The sequence below is a fragment of the Leptinotarsa decemlineata genome, unplaced genomic scaffold (assembly GCF_025532065.1).
Source record: "Leptinotarsa decemlineata unplaced genomic scaffold, Ldec_3_MD MMD2_tig00000251_RagTag_RagTag, whole genome shotgun sequence".
In the NCBI taxonomy this organism is placed as follows: domain Eukaryota; kingdom Metazoa; phylum Arthropoda; class Insecta; order Coleoptera; family Chrysomelidae; genus Leptinotarsa; species Leptinotarsa decemlineata.
Window position 1 is genome coordinate 10,592,371 of NW_027412547.1, and position 22,209 is coordinate 10,614,579.

The following is a 22,209-nucleotide window of genomic DNA, read 5'->3' on the forward strand; positions in this document are numbered from 1 at the left end:
CCCATTTTAACACGCTTTTATTAGCTTCACCTGTATGTATATTTGTTTGTTTGTAACTGTAGAATTATCGAAATCATTGCTTGATCTATTCGCGGGCAGATGGCGCTGTACGTAACCTCCTTGATATAATTCGAACTCACTTTACAAGTATTTCTTCATTTGAAAAAATTTGAAAAAAGTATATTTTTTTTATTATCACGTGCACCTGCTGCCTGCGGAATCGTAAAATATCAATGGTCATTTTTCTAAACAATATACGGCTGATTGATCCCAAAGTTTAGATAAAATAAATATAGTTCAAAAAGATTAAAAAACACGTTTTCCTAGCATACGAAACTAAAATATGAAAAATATAATATATAGTTTAAGAACATCGAACCAAAAAGTTAATTTTTTTAAATAAGCTTAAAACAATAACGATAGAAAAATACTAGTATTATTGTGAATAAAGCGTGGGCGCTTTGTGCCATATTTTTTGTATATCAAGCGCCCGTCCCTTTTTCACAATAATACTAGTATTTTTCGTTCGTTATTGATTTAAGCTTATTTGAAAAAATATATTTTTAACTTTTCAGTTCGATGTTCTTTAAAAGTGTGTTTTTTAGTTTTTAAAACTAAATTCGTTTAAGATTTTATCGTATTAAGCATTAAAAATAAGGATAATTTTACATAGGGATACCTATTCCGAAAATTAGTAGGTTCTGTAATATTTGGAAGGAACCCAATCAAAACATAATAACCCCACAGTTCCTCACAGTTTCCGTATAGAAAAAATTGATAATTATTGTAGGGTCTGCAAACATCATTTTGTATACAAAAACTTGAATATGTCAAAAACGGTTAGACTCAGATATGGGACATTATACACAACAAGTAATAATGTAATAATATATAGGGTATTTCGTTCAAAATAACTAAGTTGACACCTACTTCCGGTATAACCAGAAGTGCCGCCATCTTGAAAATATTTTAGCCGAGTTGCCCCCATCGACTTTAGTATATTGTCAAATTTTCAGATTTTTCCTAATTATAGTTTTCCCACAATCGATCGATGCAGTTCCTGGAGATTCACCCTGTATTGAGCAAGATGTTTTCCCATCGTCTCACTTGAAAGGAAAACAAATTCTATAATATACCTACATATAACATAAAAACACCATTATTATAAATAAATATGGACCGCTTCCGAAGAAAAGAAGAAATAACTTCAACACTTTTTGATTATGCACGAGAGTTTTTCAGATAAAAACTGGACAAAGTCGTCCAACCGAAAGAACTACTTTCAAGGATATGCACAGTTATTCATTTTTTGTTGATTTAGTTAGTGATCTAAACATCCATAATAAAATTGCGACATATATCATTCAAGGGAAATATACAAAAGGCGAACTTCAAAATTTCGGCAGACCTTGTCTTCATTATCTCACCATCACGTGAGTGCTTCGTCTTGTAAAGTTATCCAAAATGGTGCTGATGAATAGATAAAGGCAAGTGTTTTTGTCCGAAGTTTTGAAGTACACCAGAAACAATACTCTTCATATATCACGTTGTGTAGCATTCCTGTGACTAAATAACATTGGTCACACACACACAAGGACATTGGTCCTTGAAGGTAGTTGTTTCTAATGGATTCATACGAAGAGTTTTTACCTACGCTAATTTTTTTTCTTTCTTCGGTTTCCCATATTTTTCTTATAATAATGGAGAAATACAAAGCCAAAAAGCTTTTTGCAAAAAAATCGCTACTAAAAAAATACTCGTTTTTCAATTTATGAAATTAATGATTTTTCACTGTGTATAAAGCATTCGTTTAGAAAATTGATTTCAGTATATTCTCAATATTTGGTAAAAATATTGATTGATTATTGGAGTAGTGCCACTGATTCTAATATTGAAAAACTAGTTAACTTGTTCAATTCTACTATTTTCTGAATTTGTTAAGTTTGAAAATATGTCTTATCAGAAAGTTTGAATGATTTGTAGATGAGATGTTTTTGTTTTTTTCAATTAATGGTAACACTGTCCACTCTGTAAACAGTAAATTAGTATTTGTGCACAAAATATATATCATACATCAAGTATTTTCTTTCAAATCAAAACATTGAATATCATTGCAAAAATCTAGTATTACTGAAATAGAGTAATTTCAATAGATCCCAAAAATTTTAATTGGAATCTGTATAGTGTTGATGGGTCCAGTATTGATTGTTACAAAAAACGGTAATAATGTAAATAAAAAACCAAAATTGAGTATATTTGTGAACGAGCAAGTGCGGGTTGTCAGTTTTCGGGTTTGTGTAATATACTAACCATATATACACCATGAATCAAAACCATAGAGAATGCAATCAATGTGCGTCATTTCGAAGAAAGGGTGCGATATTTATGCAATTGTGTTCATTTAGTGGGGAAATTAGTGCGCTAGATTTTTATGATCGTAGTTGAATCATATACTTTCCTAAACCTATATATATAATATGAAGAAGACGGCAGTGGAAAGTGAATAATATCAGATGATAACTAACAGAGTTGAAGAAAATACAACAATAAAAAGGAATCCATTGTAATAATTTTATATATATATATATATATATATATATATATATATATATATATATATATATATATATATATATATCCCAATTATTTTGAAGTGTAATAAACCTACTACAATCATCTGTATCCAATGGACTTATAAAATATGTATTAATTTCATATTCGTATTATTATCAATATCACAATCATCATTCTGTACATCTTCGAAAACTGATTACAATTGAAACATGAATATAGCACTGGACAACAGAAGTAATTTTTATTTACCCAAAAACTACCAAGTCACTTGAGATATTCGATATCACTTGAGATATTTGGGAATAAACTTCGTCAATATACAGGGTGTTTATTAATCGTGCGGCAAAACATTAAGGGACTATTCCCTGGACTATTCTGAGGATATTTTGTCCTTTGATGACTTTTGATGGGGCGCTTCGTTTCGGGTTGAAAAAGAATTTCGACAATAACAATTTTGGTAATTTCAAAATCATTAACGTAGCCGAAATAAAAGTATAGCGTACAATGGACCTACCAAATAATAAAAAATCTAAAGTCATTAGTTTATACTACTCCAGTGGAAGGTATGGAAGATTTGAGAAATCGAATAATTGCTGAGTGTAACGCGACAGAAAGGATCCTGGTATTTTTAAAAGAGTTCCGAGCGGGGGTAGTCATTTTCAACAGTTATTGTAGATTAGGAAATATTACATGTAATTTCTGGTAAAAAATTGTTATTGTCTTTTTCGCTCCGTATCTTCGAAACAAAGGGCCGTATCAAAAATCATCAAAGGGCAAAATATCCTTAGAATAGTCCATGGAAAAGTCCCTTGAATTTTTGCCGCATGTTTAAAAAACACCCTGTATACAAAAACACAGAAACTCTTTGTACATATAATCATGTGAATAACTTTTTAATATACCAACAAATCATCGGGTAACGTTTGACTATTTGTATATGTATACTATCAAGCTATGAACTTTAAGCGAATTGGTTATCACTAGATGATAGTTCATTGTTTTCGCTGATGTGATATTTATGAGCCACAAATATATATTAAGGGGAACATTTTGTCTGTTAAGATACAGGCGTATCGTGGTCCCCGTCATTTTTTCTCTTGTCTCCTTCTCAATTCTTTTTCTACACTTTGGAGTTGTATTCCTCTTCCAAAAGCGAATTACTGGCCACAAATAAAAGATAACCTCGAATTCTCCATCCACGGATATCGCCTAAACCGGTCGAGGTTTTCTTCCGCCAAGAAATTATGTCCGAAAAGCGCGTCCATTTCTAAAACCGAAAATCGGCTGAAATGACGGGCTTTTATAGGTAGATACTCAAGATTAGTAAGTAATGAACGGTTCAGGAGGAAATTCATTTAATGTAAGCGATAGTACTGTTACGTTTTTCCCGGTGGTTTGACCAATAATTGACTACACTTAACAATAATCCAACTCAACTTTATTTTACTTTGAATACAACAAACACTTACACTATTATTCGAATGTCTATCGCCTTACTAGACCGCACTGTAACTTCCACGGGACTGTGTCGATATGCTCGTGGCTAGCGTTTATATATTGTAATCGAATGCGGTAGAAAATTCGCCGGAATGCCATCGAAGCCGGTAGCATTATTCTCGCTACATCTAGAGCGGCAGCGAACATCAACTCTTCGCGCTCTTAGCTACGTCACAATTGGTTCAAGGCTACCAGTGGCGGCCAGCGTTAATTTCTTTAGGGCATGATTTACAAAAATGCGAAGGATATTGAAATGTGATTGTCCAATGGAATACGGAGTTGATGAATGATATTTGGGAGATTCTACGAAATAAATATTTTTCTCCTCTTTGAGATACCATTGCAATCTGATCAGATCTCCACATGAAGAGCTAATCAAAGTGCAGCATCCAGCAAAGTTTATTTGAAACTAACAACAGTGTCTTCAGAGTCATTCTACCATCGATATCAACTACCATAATAAGTAAAGTTGGTAACAAACCCTGTAGCGACTTTCAAATCGACGTCTGCAACATCAGAGTATTCAACTCAAATATAAATTTCATGGGCAACCAAACATTCCTCATATTTTGACACCAAAACCGAAATCAGCGATTGAGTCCCCGTGTACTTTCTATATTCAGGTTATAACGATTCAAACATTACGGTAGAATTTCTCTCTTCACATGAAATGACCTCTCTTGCCAAGTGGTTTGAGATAACATTACATGAGATAGTTCATAACGTTGTTTCAACGTTGATTCAAAAGTTGCATCTATTGATATGCAAACGAAACCCAATATAGTGCACTAATTTTTTCAGCAGCAAACAACAACTATTTTTTGCTAATTAATTACCCCAGTTCCGAAATATTTATATTTAGCAATTATGTCCACAATTTCAACTGGCTTGAATTTTCAAATAGCAATGATGAGCAAGGTCGCGAAGTCCATTTTTTGCAATAAGCAGGGTCTCATTCTATTTATAAAGGAGTCTTTCAGATCTGTACTCGGCAATCAATCCTAAACTACAATCATCATAAAGTATCCTTTGTGGTCGTCTGACTCACAAACTCATTTAATTTTTAAGTGAATGAGTTTTTATGAACAATCGAAACCGCACCAAGTTAGGCAGTATAGATCTGGTAAATTGGAAGACTTTCAAAATCATTTCAAAACTTTCCAATGGCTGACTATTTGCATCAAATCTGATGATCTGTGCTTCCGAAGTAACTGATTCATTCTTTAAAAAATGATGCATATATTCCTTTTTCTGAGAAGCGATGCTCTTATTACAAACTACGGTTCAAAAAAGGTTGCGAGCCAGTGTCTCTGAAAATATCACCCACCAATGGTAGAGCAAAAATCCTAGTGCTAAATATCGTTCCAGGATTGTTCACGTTCGCTACGCATATGAATTAAGACTGAACGATAGTAAAAAACTGCAAAACCAGGGAATGAACTTCTTGCCAGTTAAAATGGATCTGAATGTGTTTAGTCAGTGGCAGTCAGTGTTGTTAAAAATTTCACCACTGACACATACTAAATAGTTACCGTATGTCGGCAATTTCATTGTATGGCATGGGCGGCGTAGTATAATTTTTTCATTATCATTACTTTTATGTGGGAGGTTTTATATGGTATTCACTAGTAAATTTATCAAACCCGGTACATTAGTCCTTTATTAAGCTGTCCGGTTTGACTTCGTATAGACTGTACCTATTACCGTACCCAAAAAATGAAGCTACACCATTGTCATATAGGTCTTTTATCTTAGAAAAGTCGGTTTTCTTCTTCATGTTCAGAGATTGTCCTAGTTCAACCCATACCCTTGAAAGGCAAGAAAAATATTCCAGAATAACTGTAGACCAACTGCTATCATCATCTCAGCTTTAACTTATACGAGTAGCCCGCCCGTATACGGTGATGCAAAACTAAAGCATGGTTCAGATTTATTTGACAGTACAGTGTCAGTTTTAACAGAGCGTAATGAGATTTAAATCTTGTTACATAATTATGAATTCACTCAAAATCAAACTCAGGCAGAGACCTATATGCCGAGTCAACAATGTCAGTTTTGTATTACACACGGTCAAATTTGCACGCGGATTTTGCATCATCGTAGTATTGCATCACCGTTTACAGGCAAACTCAAGCTTTATGAAGCACAAATTAAATCTTCTTTGAAATATTGCTCATATACAGTATCATCCCCAAAGTATGCACCATATGGGAATCTTATTTATTAAGGGTTTTTCGACAAAAAGTTATCCTTAATAAAAATTTGTGCATCCCCCAAAAACTGAACATGCATCAACAAAATACACTAAAACACACGTAATATACGAGGAGCCTTCAAATATTTGATTTTGAGACAAGAGTAAAGTACTCATATTTTGAAAAATGTCGGGAAATGTTATTCAGAAAAGTTGTTTAGAATTAAAAAATATATTTAGATTTGAAGTCATGGCCATCTAAGTGAAGTTTTATTTTTGTACACATTTTTTTTTAAATGGGGACTACGAAAAAATAATTCGCTAAAACGATAAATAGACAGCATCCTGTTTACTGTAATATTACAAATTACACAAATGGTGTTAATCAAGGTAAATTTATTTGAAGAGTAAAATAATGTTCAAAGTTTTGGTGCAAAGTTAATTTCTCAAAATTATACAGTATTATAACAAGAACTCAATATTCAATAATATTACAAAACATCAAAATAGAATAGGTATTTCGGAACAAACTCATTGATTTTCTGGAGATTTTCTTGTCCAAAATGAGTGTTTTGAATTGGCTTTGAAACCAAACGTATGTTTGACATTAAGTACGTGACATATTTGCTAAATATTCACTCCTTAGTTATTGTTATTGCTTATTTTGTTAACGTTTGATTATAAGTAAATAATATCAAGATGCTTACAAAAGAAGAAAAAGTTGAGATTGTAGGTATTGTTGTGTGGGGAAAATACTCCAAGCAGACAAGTTATATACATTTTTAATGCCAGGCATCTTAATCGCAATGTGAATCACACTAAAGTTACCCGAATTTCAAATGAATTAAAAGAAACATGCAGTATTAATAACAATTTCAAAAAACTTCACATAGCTGCAAAAATTTCTAGAGAAGTAGAAGAGAAAGTGTGTTTTGTTATCGAAAATGGTAAGACATTAAACAATATCAATATCTCTTGATGTACCTATTACTACAGTACGAACATTTTTAAGAAGAAATAAATTCAAAGCTTTCAAACCAAAATTTTTAAATACCCTAAAAGAAAGGGATTTTATTCCAGGATGTGAGTTTTCCGCACGGTACCAGGGAGAATACGAATAAAACGCACGGTTCCCAATAAATATTTTATGGACTGATGAAGCAACATTTACAACTAACGGAAAAGTAAGTTCACAGAACTTTAGATGGTGGGCTTTGAGAAAACCCACATTTCACTATAGAGTGCAAGAACCGATATTCATTCAAGATGAATGTCCTATGTGGACTGTTGAACAATAATACTCATTCAAGGTAAATGCCTTATATGGACTGTTAAACAATAATGTGATTGGTCCCTTCTTCATTGATGGAAACCTGGATGCCAACCGATATTTGAAATTTTTACTACAAGACTTATTACCAATTTTAAATCAAATGCCGCGTAGAAAAAAAGAAAGAATTTGGTATCAGTTAGATGGAACGTAATCACTGTAGTGTAGCAATACGACAATTTTTAAATGAAACATTCAATGAAAAATGGATAGGAAGTTACTCAGAGTATCTAATGCCAGCGCGCTCACCAGAATTAACCCCAAAGGATTTCTTCTTATGGGGTTCATTGAATAACTTAGTTTACAAACATCGCCCTTTCAGGGATAGAGAACAATTAAAAACTACTGTGTGTACTAATTGTGCCAGGGCCATTCAACTGGAGAACATTACAAATGCAGTAAAGGATTGTGTAAGAAGAATCGAACTGTGCATGTTGCGGGATGGACATCATACTGAGATGTAAAAACTTCTTTCGGAAACATGCTTTTTATTTTTAACCCCCCTCCCCCTGGCATCAAATCGGAGTTTATTTTGCCACAGACTTTTCGAATCAATCGATTCGACATACGTTTTACATGTTTTTAAAGCGAATATAAGAATTATTTTGGACAAGAAAATCTCCAGAAAATCAATGAGTTTGTTCCGAAACATCCATTTTACTTTGATGTTTTGTGGTTTGATATTATTGAATAGTAAGTTATACAATACTGTATAATTTTGAGTAATTTTCGGTGTTAACAAAAATAAAAATAATTTTGCAAAGAAAACTTATTTTACTCTTCAAAAAAATTGACCGAGGTTAACACCATAGTTAATTTGTAATATTACAGGCTTTTAAAATAAACCGTCTTATACAGGATGCTGTCAATTTATCGTTATAGTATTTTTTTTCGTAGTCCCCATTCAAGAAAAATGGGTAAAAAAATAAAACTTCACCTAGATGGCCATGTCTTCAAATCTAGATATATTTTTTAATGCTGAACAACTTTTCTAAATAACATTTCCCGAAATTTTTTTAATTAGGAGTACTTTACTTCTGTCTCAAAATCAAATATTTGAAGGCTCCTCGTATATTTGGTGTGTTTTACTGTATGTTTTTGGTACATGTTTAGTTTTAGGGGATGACACACTTTTATCAAGAATACTTTTTGTTGAAAAACCCTTAATGAATTAGTTTCCCATATGGTACATACTTTGGGGATGACACTGTATATGAACCTCCATCGCTAAGCATACCATGACATATTCGCTTCTATTAAAAAATGTCATCTGCCCGATTGCATTGCAAGCAGCCTTGATTCTGCAACATCAAACGAAGGTTGGGGAGCTAGACACGTTTGTGTTCAAGGAATTGAACTTTTTTTCGATTAATCCTGGTTATAATCCTATATAATACCAAATCAATACAACTCGCCGAGCCTGACTTGATAAAGTCTAGCCAGATAAATCAAATTCAGCAAACGCTTCCAAGAATACACCAAACCTATGATTCAGTAGTTTAGACAAAGTTGAGATTACTGGGAAAGTTGGTTATCGAACAAACATAGCCGTTTTCATCCAATTTACGGGAACTAAATTGGTAGTGTACGTGAATACTGGAATGGTGGAAATATTGCAGAAATATGAGACAAATGGGACGATTCATCAAATTGGAAAATATAAATGAAGTCGCGGTATATTTCATTAGGAATACAACTTGATTTTTGTCTCGAAATATTTTCATTCTAAAACCTTCCATTTTGAATACAGTGATAAGTGATGGAATTGGACTATACTTGATGCAAATACATAACGTATTGAAGTAACACTTCATTGTGAGACTTTCATTGGACAGTTAACAAAATCGCAACACTTGTTTCACCATACAATAGCTTTCTCAGATGGATTAATACTGACTAAATTTGGCCTAATTAGTGATTAATTTGATAACATTTTGAATTATATGACCTTTCACCTACTCAATGACTAATAATTCTTCCTGAGTTCCGGTATGACTACAAAAAAATTACCAAACCATTGAATAGACATTAGAAAACAGAGTTGAAGGATTAAATTTTATTTGGTCATCCAGTAATTTTTCCGAATTCTCAAGTCTATTAATTTTTAAGTATTTCAAAATATTAACTTTCAAATCTTCCTCTTCCAAATGAAATTTGTCATAGTTGTGTTTCACAAATGTAGAATTGGTCTTCACATTCAAAAAACTAATCCTATGCTTTTTTATTCTTTGAGGAAAGAATCTCCTCGTTTGGCCAATATAAAGTTTGCCCAAAACTTAATATTGGCCAATATAAAGTTTGCCCAAAACTTAATATTGACCAAACGGGTAGAGCCTTTTCCCAATGAATAAAAGAACACGACTCCAACAACGACTATGATGTATTATATCTGAAAGAGAAAGGTTGGAGGAAATTTAATCTTCTGGAATATTTGAAAATTAACACAGTTTAATTTTTTTTAAATTTACTAAATGTCAAATAGAATCTTTAGATTGTGAGATTGACGCTGATATCAGATAATTGAATGTCAAAAGTTTCTTGCATTTTTCCTCGACATTCAAGTAATACAGTTATTGGAAGTCAAACCAATTCATTACAGAAAATATTTTCCATCAGTGGCATTGAAGATTGATTGTGATATTTTTGTCTGTTTTCCATATGCCATGTTGACAATTAAAAGTCCAGTAGAGTAACTAGACGTTAAGAATATTGATGTGACTCACTTGATTAATTGACAATATTGTTTGAAAAAACAAGACGACATTGCATTGATTGCGGAAAATGAACAGAATGTCCAGAAACTGCAGAAAATGATCAACAACAAACTTTCTTCAGATCACGAAATTGAAATGAAAACTTTGTAAACAGAAAAATTGAAATGGAAAAGAATTGAAAGATTAAATTGAAATATATGAGAATGATGACATTTTTCTAATTACCTTTATAATATATTTTAAAGAGAAAGAAATATAAAAACAATAACTTTTCTTCTCCTCAAAATTAATTATTTCTCATTAAACGATTCATTGATGACCCCTTTTAAAATTGTCTGTTTGTTTAGTTCCTTTACTTATTTTCAAGTCAATACATATACATTTTCCCCTAATATTTTTATAAGGACAAAACACAAGCACTACAAGAGAATCCTTAAGGTGCTCTCAGAGTGGTGCCTGTGCGAAACTAGCGATTCACATTGGATTTGAATCGCTAAATATTAAATCCATTTGGAAAACGTTCTCAGGAAGTCCATTCCACATAGACACAGTTCTCCAAAGAAGGTCTGATCTGAGCTTCATAAAGCATCAAAAGTTGCTGAGGTGTGTACAGTTTTCTGGTTCGAAATAGTGTTTCAAGCTTTTGAGAAGCAGCCTTTGCAATTCCAGCGACATGATTGTGCAAGACATATTGGCGCCCATTTCAACCCCCAACAAACTTATCGAAGCAGAAAGCGGAATGGTCTGACCTGACATTATTATATCCGGTTCGAAGACATTTATCTTCGTGGAAAAAACCGATGCCTGGGTTTTTGTGGCATTGAATTCAACCTGGTTACTTTCACCCCAATTCGAAATCACTTCTATAGTATAACAATTTTCAATTGAAGGTAACTCATATACAAATTAAACTGAGAGCTAACGGCAACAATATTAAATTTTAGAACTGAATTCTTACCGGGGTCATTTTTATTGTCTATGCATCGCCATTGTTAATAATTGAAAAGTAAGATGCTTCCATAAAATTTGCCCCCCATAACAAGATAGCTTCTGCATATCGATATGATGTACGAGCAAATAGGTGAACCAGTTCGTTAAATACTTTGAAACATTGGTAAACTGATCAACACTTCGCAGGTCTATTATATTTGCGTCCTTAAAATATCATAACTAGTCATTCGGTTTCTTCATTATCAAGCGTCCTTATCTGCATAGGCGTAGTGTGTTCTGTTTCTTGTGAAGGTGACTTTGTTTTGTATTTATTAAATATATTTAATTATATTTATTAAATAGACTGTTATATTTATTAATTATTAAAATATAAGATAGAGTTGGCCGATATATGTTTTTCAAAATACATTATCATAGATTTTCATCACATTCATACTTTGCTGTGAGATAATTAGTTGACCTAGTCATTAAATTCAGGTATAAATGTTCGTGAAACTCAGGTATAACTGTCATTAATTAGTTCCCAAAATATTATTAGTTTCTAGGTAGATAGTAATATTTCAAAAAGTATATATAAATCAAAATGTATGTATAATTCAGTTTGTCAGAGAACATGCTTGAAGAAGCTACTGTGCAGCGAAACACGTGTTGCGGATTTGTTATTCTGTTCTAGTGAAAATCTCACAATAAAGTGTTTTTCAAAATACATCAACTTTAAAATAGTTTTTGAGGTAAGTGAACAACTGACAAATAGCTGAATAATACCAATGAATTTTATTATTTTTATATTATTAAGATGGACGCCGTAGCAGGTCCAAGTAATGTACAAAGAAAGCGGAAGTTTATGTCGTTGGAAGAAAAACATATTGTCTGTAGAATGTACGAAAATTTAAAAAATACACTCCGTACAGTGGAAGCTGTAGCCCAGTGTTGAACGCATTGTACGTGAAAAAAGGTGACTGGGATTGTGTAAGCTCCAAAAGTACATTGTCGTGGTACAAAAAAAATTGAATTGGACGAGTACCAGAAAAATTTTGTACGCTATACCGTTCATTCTTTCTTTTTTGAGACTAAAGCGCCAACCCTCGAATCCATTAGGACAAAGGTAATGGATAATGATCTCATTCCAAAAATTAGTAAAGGGAAGTTAAGGAAAATAATAAAAGATGATATATAAATAAAATTTATATATGCCAAACGATCCCGCAAATCTGTCTTAATAGAAAGAGAAGATGTAGTCTCATGGCGACGGAGATGACTTCGCTCTATTAGAGGAATGTGTTCTGCTCACAAAAAGATTTATTATCTGGACGAAACGTGGGTGAATGCTGGTCACACAGTATCTAAGATCTGTCAAGATACTACTGTAACTAGTTATCGTCAAGCATTTGTGGACGGTTTATCAACAGGGTTACGCGGACCAACGGGTAAAGGGCAACGACTAATTGTCGCCCATATAGGTAGCGAGAGTGGCTTTTTAGACGATAGTTCACTAATTTTTTTATTCAAAAAAAACGGGGGATTATTACGAAGACATGGACGCCCAACGCTTTGAAGGATGGTTTGAATCCCTTCTTTCACGAGTCGAGCCAAATTCGGTAATAGTATTGGATAACGCTTCTTATCGCAGCCGATTAGTAGAACAGCTGTCAACTAGGAGCACCATAAAAACAGACATGCAGAGTTGGTTGAGACAAAAAGGAATTCCATTTTCCGAGGACATGGTTAAGGCCGAGCATATGAGTGTCGCCAGCATGTGATGGATACAATAGCTCGTGCTGAAGGCATCACCATTTTGAGACTTCCTCATTACCATTGCGAGTTGAACCCGATAGAATTAATCTGGGTTCAAATTGAGGGTTACGTAGCTCGTGAAAACGTGACATATAAAATTTCTAATGTCCAACGTTTATTAGAACTCGCAATGGAACGGATACGGAAAGAAGATTGGGCTAATGCTGTAGCCCATGTGTTGAAGGAAGAGAAAATGTGGAGATTGGACGAGATGGTAGATACTGTTTTCGACCAAATAATAATAGATTCAAGTGTGACTAGGGATTTCTTTTCGGACGAGACAATGGGTTCTGAAACTTCATAAGCATAACATATGTAATTATTTCTTTGCTTTGTAGTTCTCTTTCTATATAAAAGGAACATAATAATTACTTTGTAAATTTTTCTGTTTTTTTGAAGTACTGTAATAGGCATAATAAGAAAATGTTATCAGTTTTACCATTGACACCAGGTAGCGCCACCTACTATAACAATTTTTACGTAATTACCTATGTGTTTAAATAAAAAAAATATTATTTTGGTACGCCTCTGCAGAGTAGGTAAGAGGATTATCCGTTGGTCACTTCAAGTGCGACTTTGCTAATGAATCACCTTCAATTGGAAATTGTTATAGTATAGATCCTCATTAAGATATGCAACCTCCTCCATGCCTCCATAGCCGATGTCCTGGAGTCCAAATGGAATAACGAGACAAGTGTGCTGTCGTCGGCAAAGCAATATACGATTATTGGATTCTTGTTTTTTTCCAATAAGTCGTTGGTATACAATAAAAAAAGGGGTTGGAGACAATATGGATCCCTGGGGAACACCAGCGCTGATGGTGAAAGTATTCGAGAAATATCCATCAACGTGATTTTTGTTATCACAGATAGCAAAGCCAGTGGTCTATTGTTATTTGAAATATTTTTTTTGTCCTTTTTGGGAATAGGCTGAACGCGAGTCATTTTTCGACAAGAAGGAAAAACCCCTTTCTTGTAAGACAGGTTGAAAAGTCTGCAAAATACTGGTGCGAGTTCATTCGCGCACTCTTAAAGTACGATGACAGGCACTTCATCACTGTAATAGCTTGGTTACATAAAGAGATATTAAAATTATTAGGGTTTACTTTTGTGATATTGCAGAAACCTATTTGAAAGTTGTTGAGGGATCTACAACCACCTAGAGTTACTATGTTATTTCCATAGCAGAAATGACCATATAATACTTCACAAGGAGGATATATTTGGGAAAATAGAGAAATTCGACAATGTGTCAAACCGAATAATCATAAAAATATATCGGTATTCAGTTCGAAGATCAAAAGTTTAAAGTAATAAGAAAAGATTATGGCACTGATGAGTTTCAATTAAAAATTATGATTCTCAGAAATCAACTGAAATCTTTCAGTTCTGGGAAACATCCTTTTTTATATTAAACTTCATTGACTATTTAAAAAAATTATAAATTTTTGCATAAGAATTCATTGAATGGGTTAGATATTAGGACCCTTGTTTGGAAACGTTTCATGTTAGAAACTGGGACATATCATTTCATTCAAGAAACTAGTAACATCACTCACAATTTATTTTAACCTAACTTTCAACTGTTATATATTCACTATCCACTGCCATTCCTCCAAATTCAAATCCTTAAAAAAAATCACTCACCTTCCTGGCATTCGTCGCCTTCAAATCGGACTGCAGCGCAATGTTGGAGAACGGCACTTCCATGGAGTACTTGATGGAGTGGAGGAGCTGCACCACCACGTTGGAGACATTCTTGAAGGAGAGTTTCCGTCTCTGGGCCGCGCCGAGAGCCGATCGGACCTGTAGCGTGTTGAACAACAGTGGCTGGAAGAGATCCGCCGGGGGGGCCGGGGGAGGGCGACAGGTTAGTCACACGGGGTTAGATCAAGCATGCGGAATGGTCAAAGCTACTACCGCGGGCGAAGAGGCTTGTTAGAGATGTCAAGGTGAATGAAAGTCAAGTCATCAGTTTTAGTATTCAACCAATAAATAATATTTCAATCTAGAAGAAATCAATGAACCTTTCTCCTGGATAATATCGTCAAATGTTCCTGGAATAGCATTCTTTTCAAAATTGGAAAATGGAAATGTTACTACATAATACTACTACTACTACATAATAATTTGTTGGTATCCTATTCATTAAACTTTCAAAATTAAAAAGTCTTTCAATTCTACCGTAACTGAATAACTTCAAATAATCAAATTTTGTTCCCTAAATGCTAGAATAAGGATTTTTTTAATATACTGGGCTATTATTAACTGCATATCAAGTTGTTCTTTATAGAAATTTCAAAGAATAATTGAACTGATCAGGACCTAATCTGTTCATAAATTCTGGTACAGTTTGTCAAGAATAGGAAAAAGTTTCAAAATCTCAATTTGAGACCGCCTTAGCTGTGCGCAGAAGACAGAAGTGGAAACGTCCACAGCCCAGTCAGTCTGATTTGTCCGTTGTGAAGTGAGCATCGCGGGTTAATTGATTGTACAGTCCGAGCAGAAATAAAGCGAAAAGGGTACAATTTCAGTATTGTAACTTATCCAGGATGGAGTTTAAATCAAACCTAAATCAAGTCAAACGAGGGAAGTTATAGCCAATATAATTTTTTATGCAACGAGAATCGGCCTAAAATAAACCTGTAAAATAGTTCAAGAAAGAGCTGCTGTGGCAACTGGCGTAAGTTTAACCAGTATACAAAAAATTTCAAAGGAAATGAAATCTATTGAAAATGAAGAAACCGCTGCTTTTTTGGGACCATGGGACCAAATATAAAAAGAAAGAAAGCCGCAGCTAAAACTAACTTAGATGATTTTGATAGAAGATTGCTTCGAAGATTTATTATTAATTATTATACTGTCGATGAAAAGGTTCCAACTCTTCGGCGCATACATCATAAATTTAAACCGAAAATAACTATGCTGGTTCCTACGAAAGCTTGAGAAAAGTTATGCATGACATGGGATTTTGTTGAAGGAAAACGAAAAATAATCGAAAATTATCAATGGAAAAGCTAGATATCGTTCAGTTAAGAACAAATTTTTTGCAAAGTATGAAAAAATTTTGAGAAGAAAAGCGACCCATAATTTCCATGGACGAAACGTATGAGGGTTTACATAAACCAGTATCAAGGGCAAAGAGTAATGAGGTGATTATCATAACGAGATGAACTTCACGAATTATATAAAATGGCTACAGGAGATGCTTATTCTTAATTTACCACCAAAAAGTGTCTTAGTGATAGGCAATGCTCCCTATCACAATATGCAGGTAAATAAGCGTAATAGAAAGATTGAAATGATGGAATGGCTAAAGCAACGAAATATACCTTTTACAGAAGAAATATTAAAAACTGATTTGCATAGTATATTTGAAATTCATAAACAGCGATATAAAATGTATAAAATTGATGAATTTATGAGCGCCCATGGGCATACCGTTCTAAGGCTTCCTCCATACCACCCTGACTTGAATCCTATAGAGTTAGTGTGGGCGTCTTCAAAGCAAGATGTTGCACAAAGAAATGTAGATTTTAGCTCCGTGGAAAAATTATGCGATGAAGTTTTTAGAACGTTTTCTGAAATTGAGTGGAAAAAACGATGAGATCATGCTCAAAGTTTTGAACAGTTTTTCATAAAAAAGGAACCAACATTAGATTTCATGGTAGATGACATGATAATCAACTTGCAAGAAAATAGTTAAGATAAAATAATTTTTTCATTAAAATTTTTGCGTTTTTTGCCTTCTATAATTTTTTGCTTTGTTTTATTTGTAATTGTTACGTCCTTAGAAATTTTTCGCCGTATTTTTCGTTTAATTTAAGTACCTATGAAAAATGTACATATTCAGAAGTGAAATAAAAGCAACCTTCTAATTCGAAGCAAGTTTTATCTATTTATTCCAAACATTTCTCTGATTAATGGCATAACCATTGTTCATAATTTTCTAACTCAAAAAAATACTAATCCCATAATTAAACAAGTTATCTTTATAGCTCTCATTTCCTGTCTTGACCAAAATTATTTTGAATTCAAAAATGAGACGGACTAATAGTGGGGACTTATTACTTTGGTTTTACAGTTTATTTAGGAGACTCTACATCTAAACTAAGCAAAGACAACTTTAATCTGTGAATCTTTGTTCCTCCGAATGCTTTCTAGCTCTTCGTTACGCGCAAGGGGCAAAAATTTCACCCATTTTCCTATTCTTGACAAACTGTAATTCCCTAATCATTAGGGAATTATCAGGAACATTTTCTGCTATGACGAATATTTTTTCCGCAGAATATCAATCATATCATATACCTTGAAAAGATGAAGAGTAACTTGACATTGATTCTATTATTGGGTTAATTTTCATGAAGCATGATATCTAATCAATCTAAATTTACTGACTCACACTTCAAAATTCAATGAAATATTTTTTTCGTTATTTATCATTAATACACTGGCGCATTTCGCTACTAGTTTTATTGTCATGATACAACAATGATATTAATTGAACTTACTCAGTGCAACTTTTTTCAAGAAGTCCATTCAGAAGAATTTCATATATGAATATTGATTGGGAATAAGTACCATCGTTAAGTAGAAAATTAAGTAGATCTTTCCAGAGATAGGTCCATTATTAAATTCTTTCACAATTCAGACTTTCATTCGCCCTTTGACCATCAAATGAAACATCGAATGTACAGTTTCTTAATGGACAACAATGAATAAAAATATTCGAAAGTGAACAACATAAAAGGGTTGTCCTATTTGGACGATATGTAATGATTCATCAAAATTCATTTGAACAAATTCGTTGAATATATCGTTGGAGCTGAAAGCAATATCAAAAGACAGTTTACGTCTTGAATTCAAATTCATGTTTGGTTTAAATACACATTTACATCATGGTTTTGAATTGAATCGATAGAACATGTACGTTCAATGATACTTGAGAATCACCGTAAATTTTCATTTTTCCATTCTGCACATTCGATGGTAACGGAGACTCAGTAAGGTTTTACTTCAATGTGGTATACGGCATGGAACGTGGTTATGTTGAGATATAAATCCAACACTGTCATCACACAAACACGATTAAAAACGGAATGTGGAAAATGAATTCCTTTTTTAATCTGCATTTATCAAACGTATGTGTCACATATCGCTGACAGCATTTTCATTTTTATCCACAATTATTCACAGTGAAAATCCATGCCAGTTGCATTGTTGATCATTTACTAGAAACAGCTGAATTTGCAGCAAAATTTCCCATTCATTACTACTCGCAACATTTTCAGATGTAACTTTTTACATTTATGAATACTATAATTATTTAAGGCATATTGTTCAAGTTGTCACCAATAGACGTCAAATTCGAAAACTCAAAATTCCCATTATCATCAATTCAGTTAGTCGCTTCAATTATTTCATCATATACATACATTCTATAGTTTACAATGAATTATAAGTTTGCTTTTCATTAATTGGTGTTTTTGAAAATAACTAAAGCATACATTTGAATGAGCGTATTTTTTTGGTAAAAGTTGAGGCTTTAAGTTAGGTTAGGTCTAAAGTGAGTGGGTCTATTCGACTCTCCACCGCAACCTGCAAGGGTTTATTGTGGCTCACACCTATTCACACTCGACCAAATAAACCCAGCTTCTTGACGAAGCTGAAGAGTTTGTATGGTGGGTGGTCTGTCAGGTCAGATGGTACGAGTATGGCTCTGCCGAACTCTGAAAACTTGATTCGGTTCCCAGCGGGGCAGGCACAAAGTATATGCTCTGCTGTTTCATCATTTTCCAAACAGAGGCGACACACACTGTCTTTCGACAGTCCAAGTTTCTGTATATGATGATTCAAATGACAGTGACCTGTTAGAAGGCCTATTAGACATCGTAGTAAATCCCTACTCTAGTCCAACAACTGTTTGGTATCAAGCTTTGAAGGGTGAATAAATGCCAGGGAGTGAGCCAATCCTGGAAGATTATGCCGGAAGTCAATAAATCTTCTTGCCATCCAGGTGTTCAATGTTTATTTGCCAATGACAGGTTCTGGTCCGATGAAGCCGATTGCAGCACCCTCCATTGCAAGAGAGTTAGCAGCTTCATTGCCTTCCAGACCAGAGACAATCTGTTAAGTCTTCCTATCGAGGAGAGTCGTTTTTGGCAATTTGCTACCAATTTAGAAGTTGCTCGGTGGGAGCCAAGAGCTTCCAACGCCGCTTGACTGTCCGAGAATATTTTTATTGACTTGTGTGAGGTTGGTTTTATCCAATCTCTCCGCACACAATTCAATAGCGTAAATTTCCGCTTGAAATACAGTCGCATAAGTTCCTAGGCAGGTAGATATCTCTGTCCTGGGTCTGCGACTAAAAACACCTGCACCAGAACCGAAAGGGGTTTTTGATCCATCTGTGAACCAACTATCTCCCGAAGTTGAGGCGTACTCCAAATAGTGTTTATCAGCCAAAATGGAACAAATTCTTCGATAAGCGCTCGGACACTTGTTAGGTATTTTTAGTTGTGTATTTTATTCAAAAAAAACTTTTTATACAAGGTGTTTTATGAAATATGAGAATATCCCGAATATTCTGAATATTTTCATATTCCATATACAAGATTGCACATTTGGAAAGTATTTTTGGATTCATTGGAAAAATGCATAGTTAAGAGTAATTATTTGATTATAGAAATTCGTTTCTCACACTCTACTTATTTTTTGTTCAGGTCTTGACCATGGGAAAGTAAGAAAAATGCACTTCATCCTTCATTTTTCTTGATATGGAGTGAAAAAAATTGATAAATAGTTTTGTTCACTTCAGTTTAAAGTTCAAACCTTCTGGCCTTAGTAAATTATTGTCTGACTGCATGACAGTAATTGTCAAAGTTATAGTCGTTTGAATTTCGTTGAATGCAAATCAAAACATAATTTATTCAACAGAAATACACAAATGATTGGTTATGAAGATAACACACGGACATGAAGGCCCGCTTATCTTATGAAAAAATTATGAATTTGGTGGTTGTATCCCAAGAAACAATTAATAAAATAAAAAAGCAGCTGATTAACGGAAAAACAGATTTTGAACAGATTTTATCAAGCCTGCCCGGAATGTGTCCAATGGGATTGAAATCGGGACTGTGCAATGGCTCTGTCATCTGGATAATATCAACTTCATTCAAGTTATTACCGGACACTGCGGAAAGCAAGAGAAAATGCATTGTTATGCAGTTTCGTGAGCCTAGAAATGTAAGGTTGATGAAAAAGCAGTTGTCAATTCAATACAATAAATGATAATACCAAACTGCTTGAGTTTGTGGAGAACCCACTTACTTCCCAAATGCAAATGTCCAAAAGCAGCCCCAATGTTCGACGTTAGTCATTCATCGGTAATTGAAAGAAAATGAAATGCATCTCTTTGAAATGATACCAACTTAAAAGATCATCGAAAACGATTTTGATAAGAGACCCTATTTTTGTGAACGAATGATTGCAATGTTGAATAACAACGTGCTAACCTTCACTTTTGATGAGTGAAGCTTCACACATGGTCCGGGAAAAATCCCCAGACCAATTACAGATGTCGATAATCATTCAGCACCGTGTCAACTTAAATAAACTCATATCCTAATCCGGTAAACCACAAAATCCAGCGATTATGATATGATTGATATGTCTCCTTTTTCAAATCATTGTCCGGGAGTACCTTGAATTTACAAATCGGGGTGGAGAAAAGAGAGGCTCCATGAAATGACCATCATGATCCCCTGATCTGATGTTATTATAGATTTTCTTACGGAATATGGCACAGCTGGACATAGCTGACTTGAGAAGATGAATACCACTTACGATTAGATCGAAGACGTCTGAGACAATGAATGATGTTTGAAGACATTTCTATTAAAGATTGTTGCCAAGCAACGAGGATTTTGAATGCCTCCTATATTGATAAGGTTTCTGTTCATCACATTATCGAATAATAAACAGTGATACAATTTTTGAGTGTTGTAGCGAATTTCTGTAATCAAATGACTTATTTTTAATGTTAATTTTCGCAATGAATTTACATCGCCGTGTCCGAACATACCCATTTATCAAATTTATTTCATTTGTCTATTACACATTGCAATTTGATAAAGAAACATTCTCTCTTTTCCCTTTTTATATTTTTATCTCTTCATTATATCTCGTAGAGATTCATATAACTGGAGAAACCTTACTGTAGCCTCCATTATTTAAGGCAACGCGCAACGGCTAGGCAAGACTGGATTAATTAAGACATATTAATAAACAGACGAGGGTAGATATATATATACTGTTTGTGTACAAGTTAGGAAGTGGTGTCGTGGGTGTAAGGAGTAGCTTGCGAATATATTAAGCGCCAAACGAAGTACTACGTTAGGAGAGGTTGTTATTAGATAACTTCTAGCTCGCTTTCCTTCCTGAGCGGTTTCATTGTATAAACACAAATGCCTAGGAACAAAAGGAAGCCGTCCGATTTTTTAACTAGAGGCGATAGTATTGCTTCGGTTCAGTTTGATGAAGTTTTCTCTAAAATTCCTTGAAGATATTCAAGATGAAACATTTTTGAAATATTTATTTTATACCTCTAGAGACCTCTGAAATTTATTTCCTACGTTAATTGAAACAGAATTTTTGAAGGCATATCCAGACATGTGTTGTGATAAAAGATATCTTGAGGTTGATTTTTCTATTAACTTTCAGAAGAACGGCAATAATCTGTAAAATCACCTATCTAAATGATACAAATAACTATAACTTTATAGTTATCGTTTTCTGAATTGACAATTGAGTTGACAATGGTTTAAGTGAGTTTCTCAACTTTTGGCCGACACGGATAGTTGATATATTCAGGAATAAAAAGACTATATTCTTCTTTTTCTGGCTTTTTCATATGTCTTATGTCTTATGTTGAATCAATGTTCCTCCTGACGAAAATCAAGTAGTTTTCATAAAAGAGCTCTAAAACAACGCATTTTAAACTTATCATTACAACCTTTTTCTTCAAAAAATTATTTAAATACTTTAAAAAGAGGAATGAAATAATGCATTCAACAATTAAAAGGATTCGTTTCTATTTCACTATTTGGCAACATCGGTTATAGCTAATAAAGGACAATGAATCTGTTACCTGTATCA

At 33.7% G+C, this 22,209-nt stretch overlaps 1 protein-coding gene across 10 annotated transcripts in view; it reads right to left on the minus strand.

Annotated features, from left to right (window-relative positions):
- rut (adenylate cyclase rutabaga) overlaps positions 1-22,209 on the minus strand; it is a 599,728-nt gene that overhangs the window by 107,537 nt on the left and 469,982 nt on the right. For 8 of the 10 annotated variants that reach the window (XM_074173689.1, XM_074173688.1, XM_074173687.1 and 5 more), the window contains exon 9: positions 14,701-14,883. In XM_074173689.1, the coding sequence (XP_074029790.1) occupies positions 14,701-14,883 (183 nt within the window). The remainder of the gene's footprint in view (positions 1-14,700; positions 14,884-22,209) is intronic. The other 2 variants (XM_074173685.1, XM_074173691.1) reach the window with 1 other exon arrangement.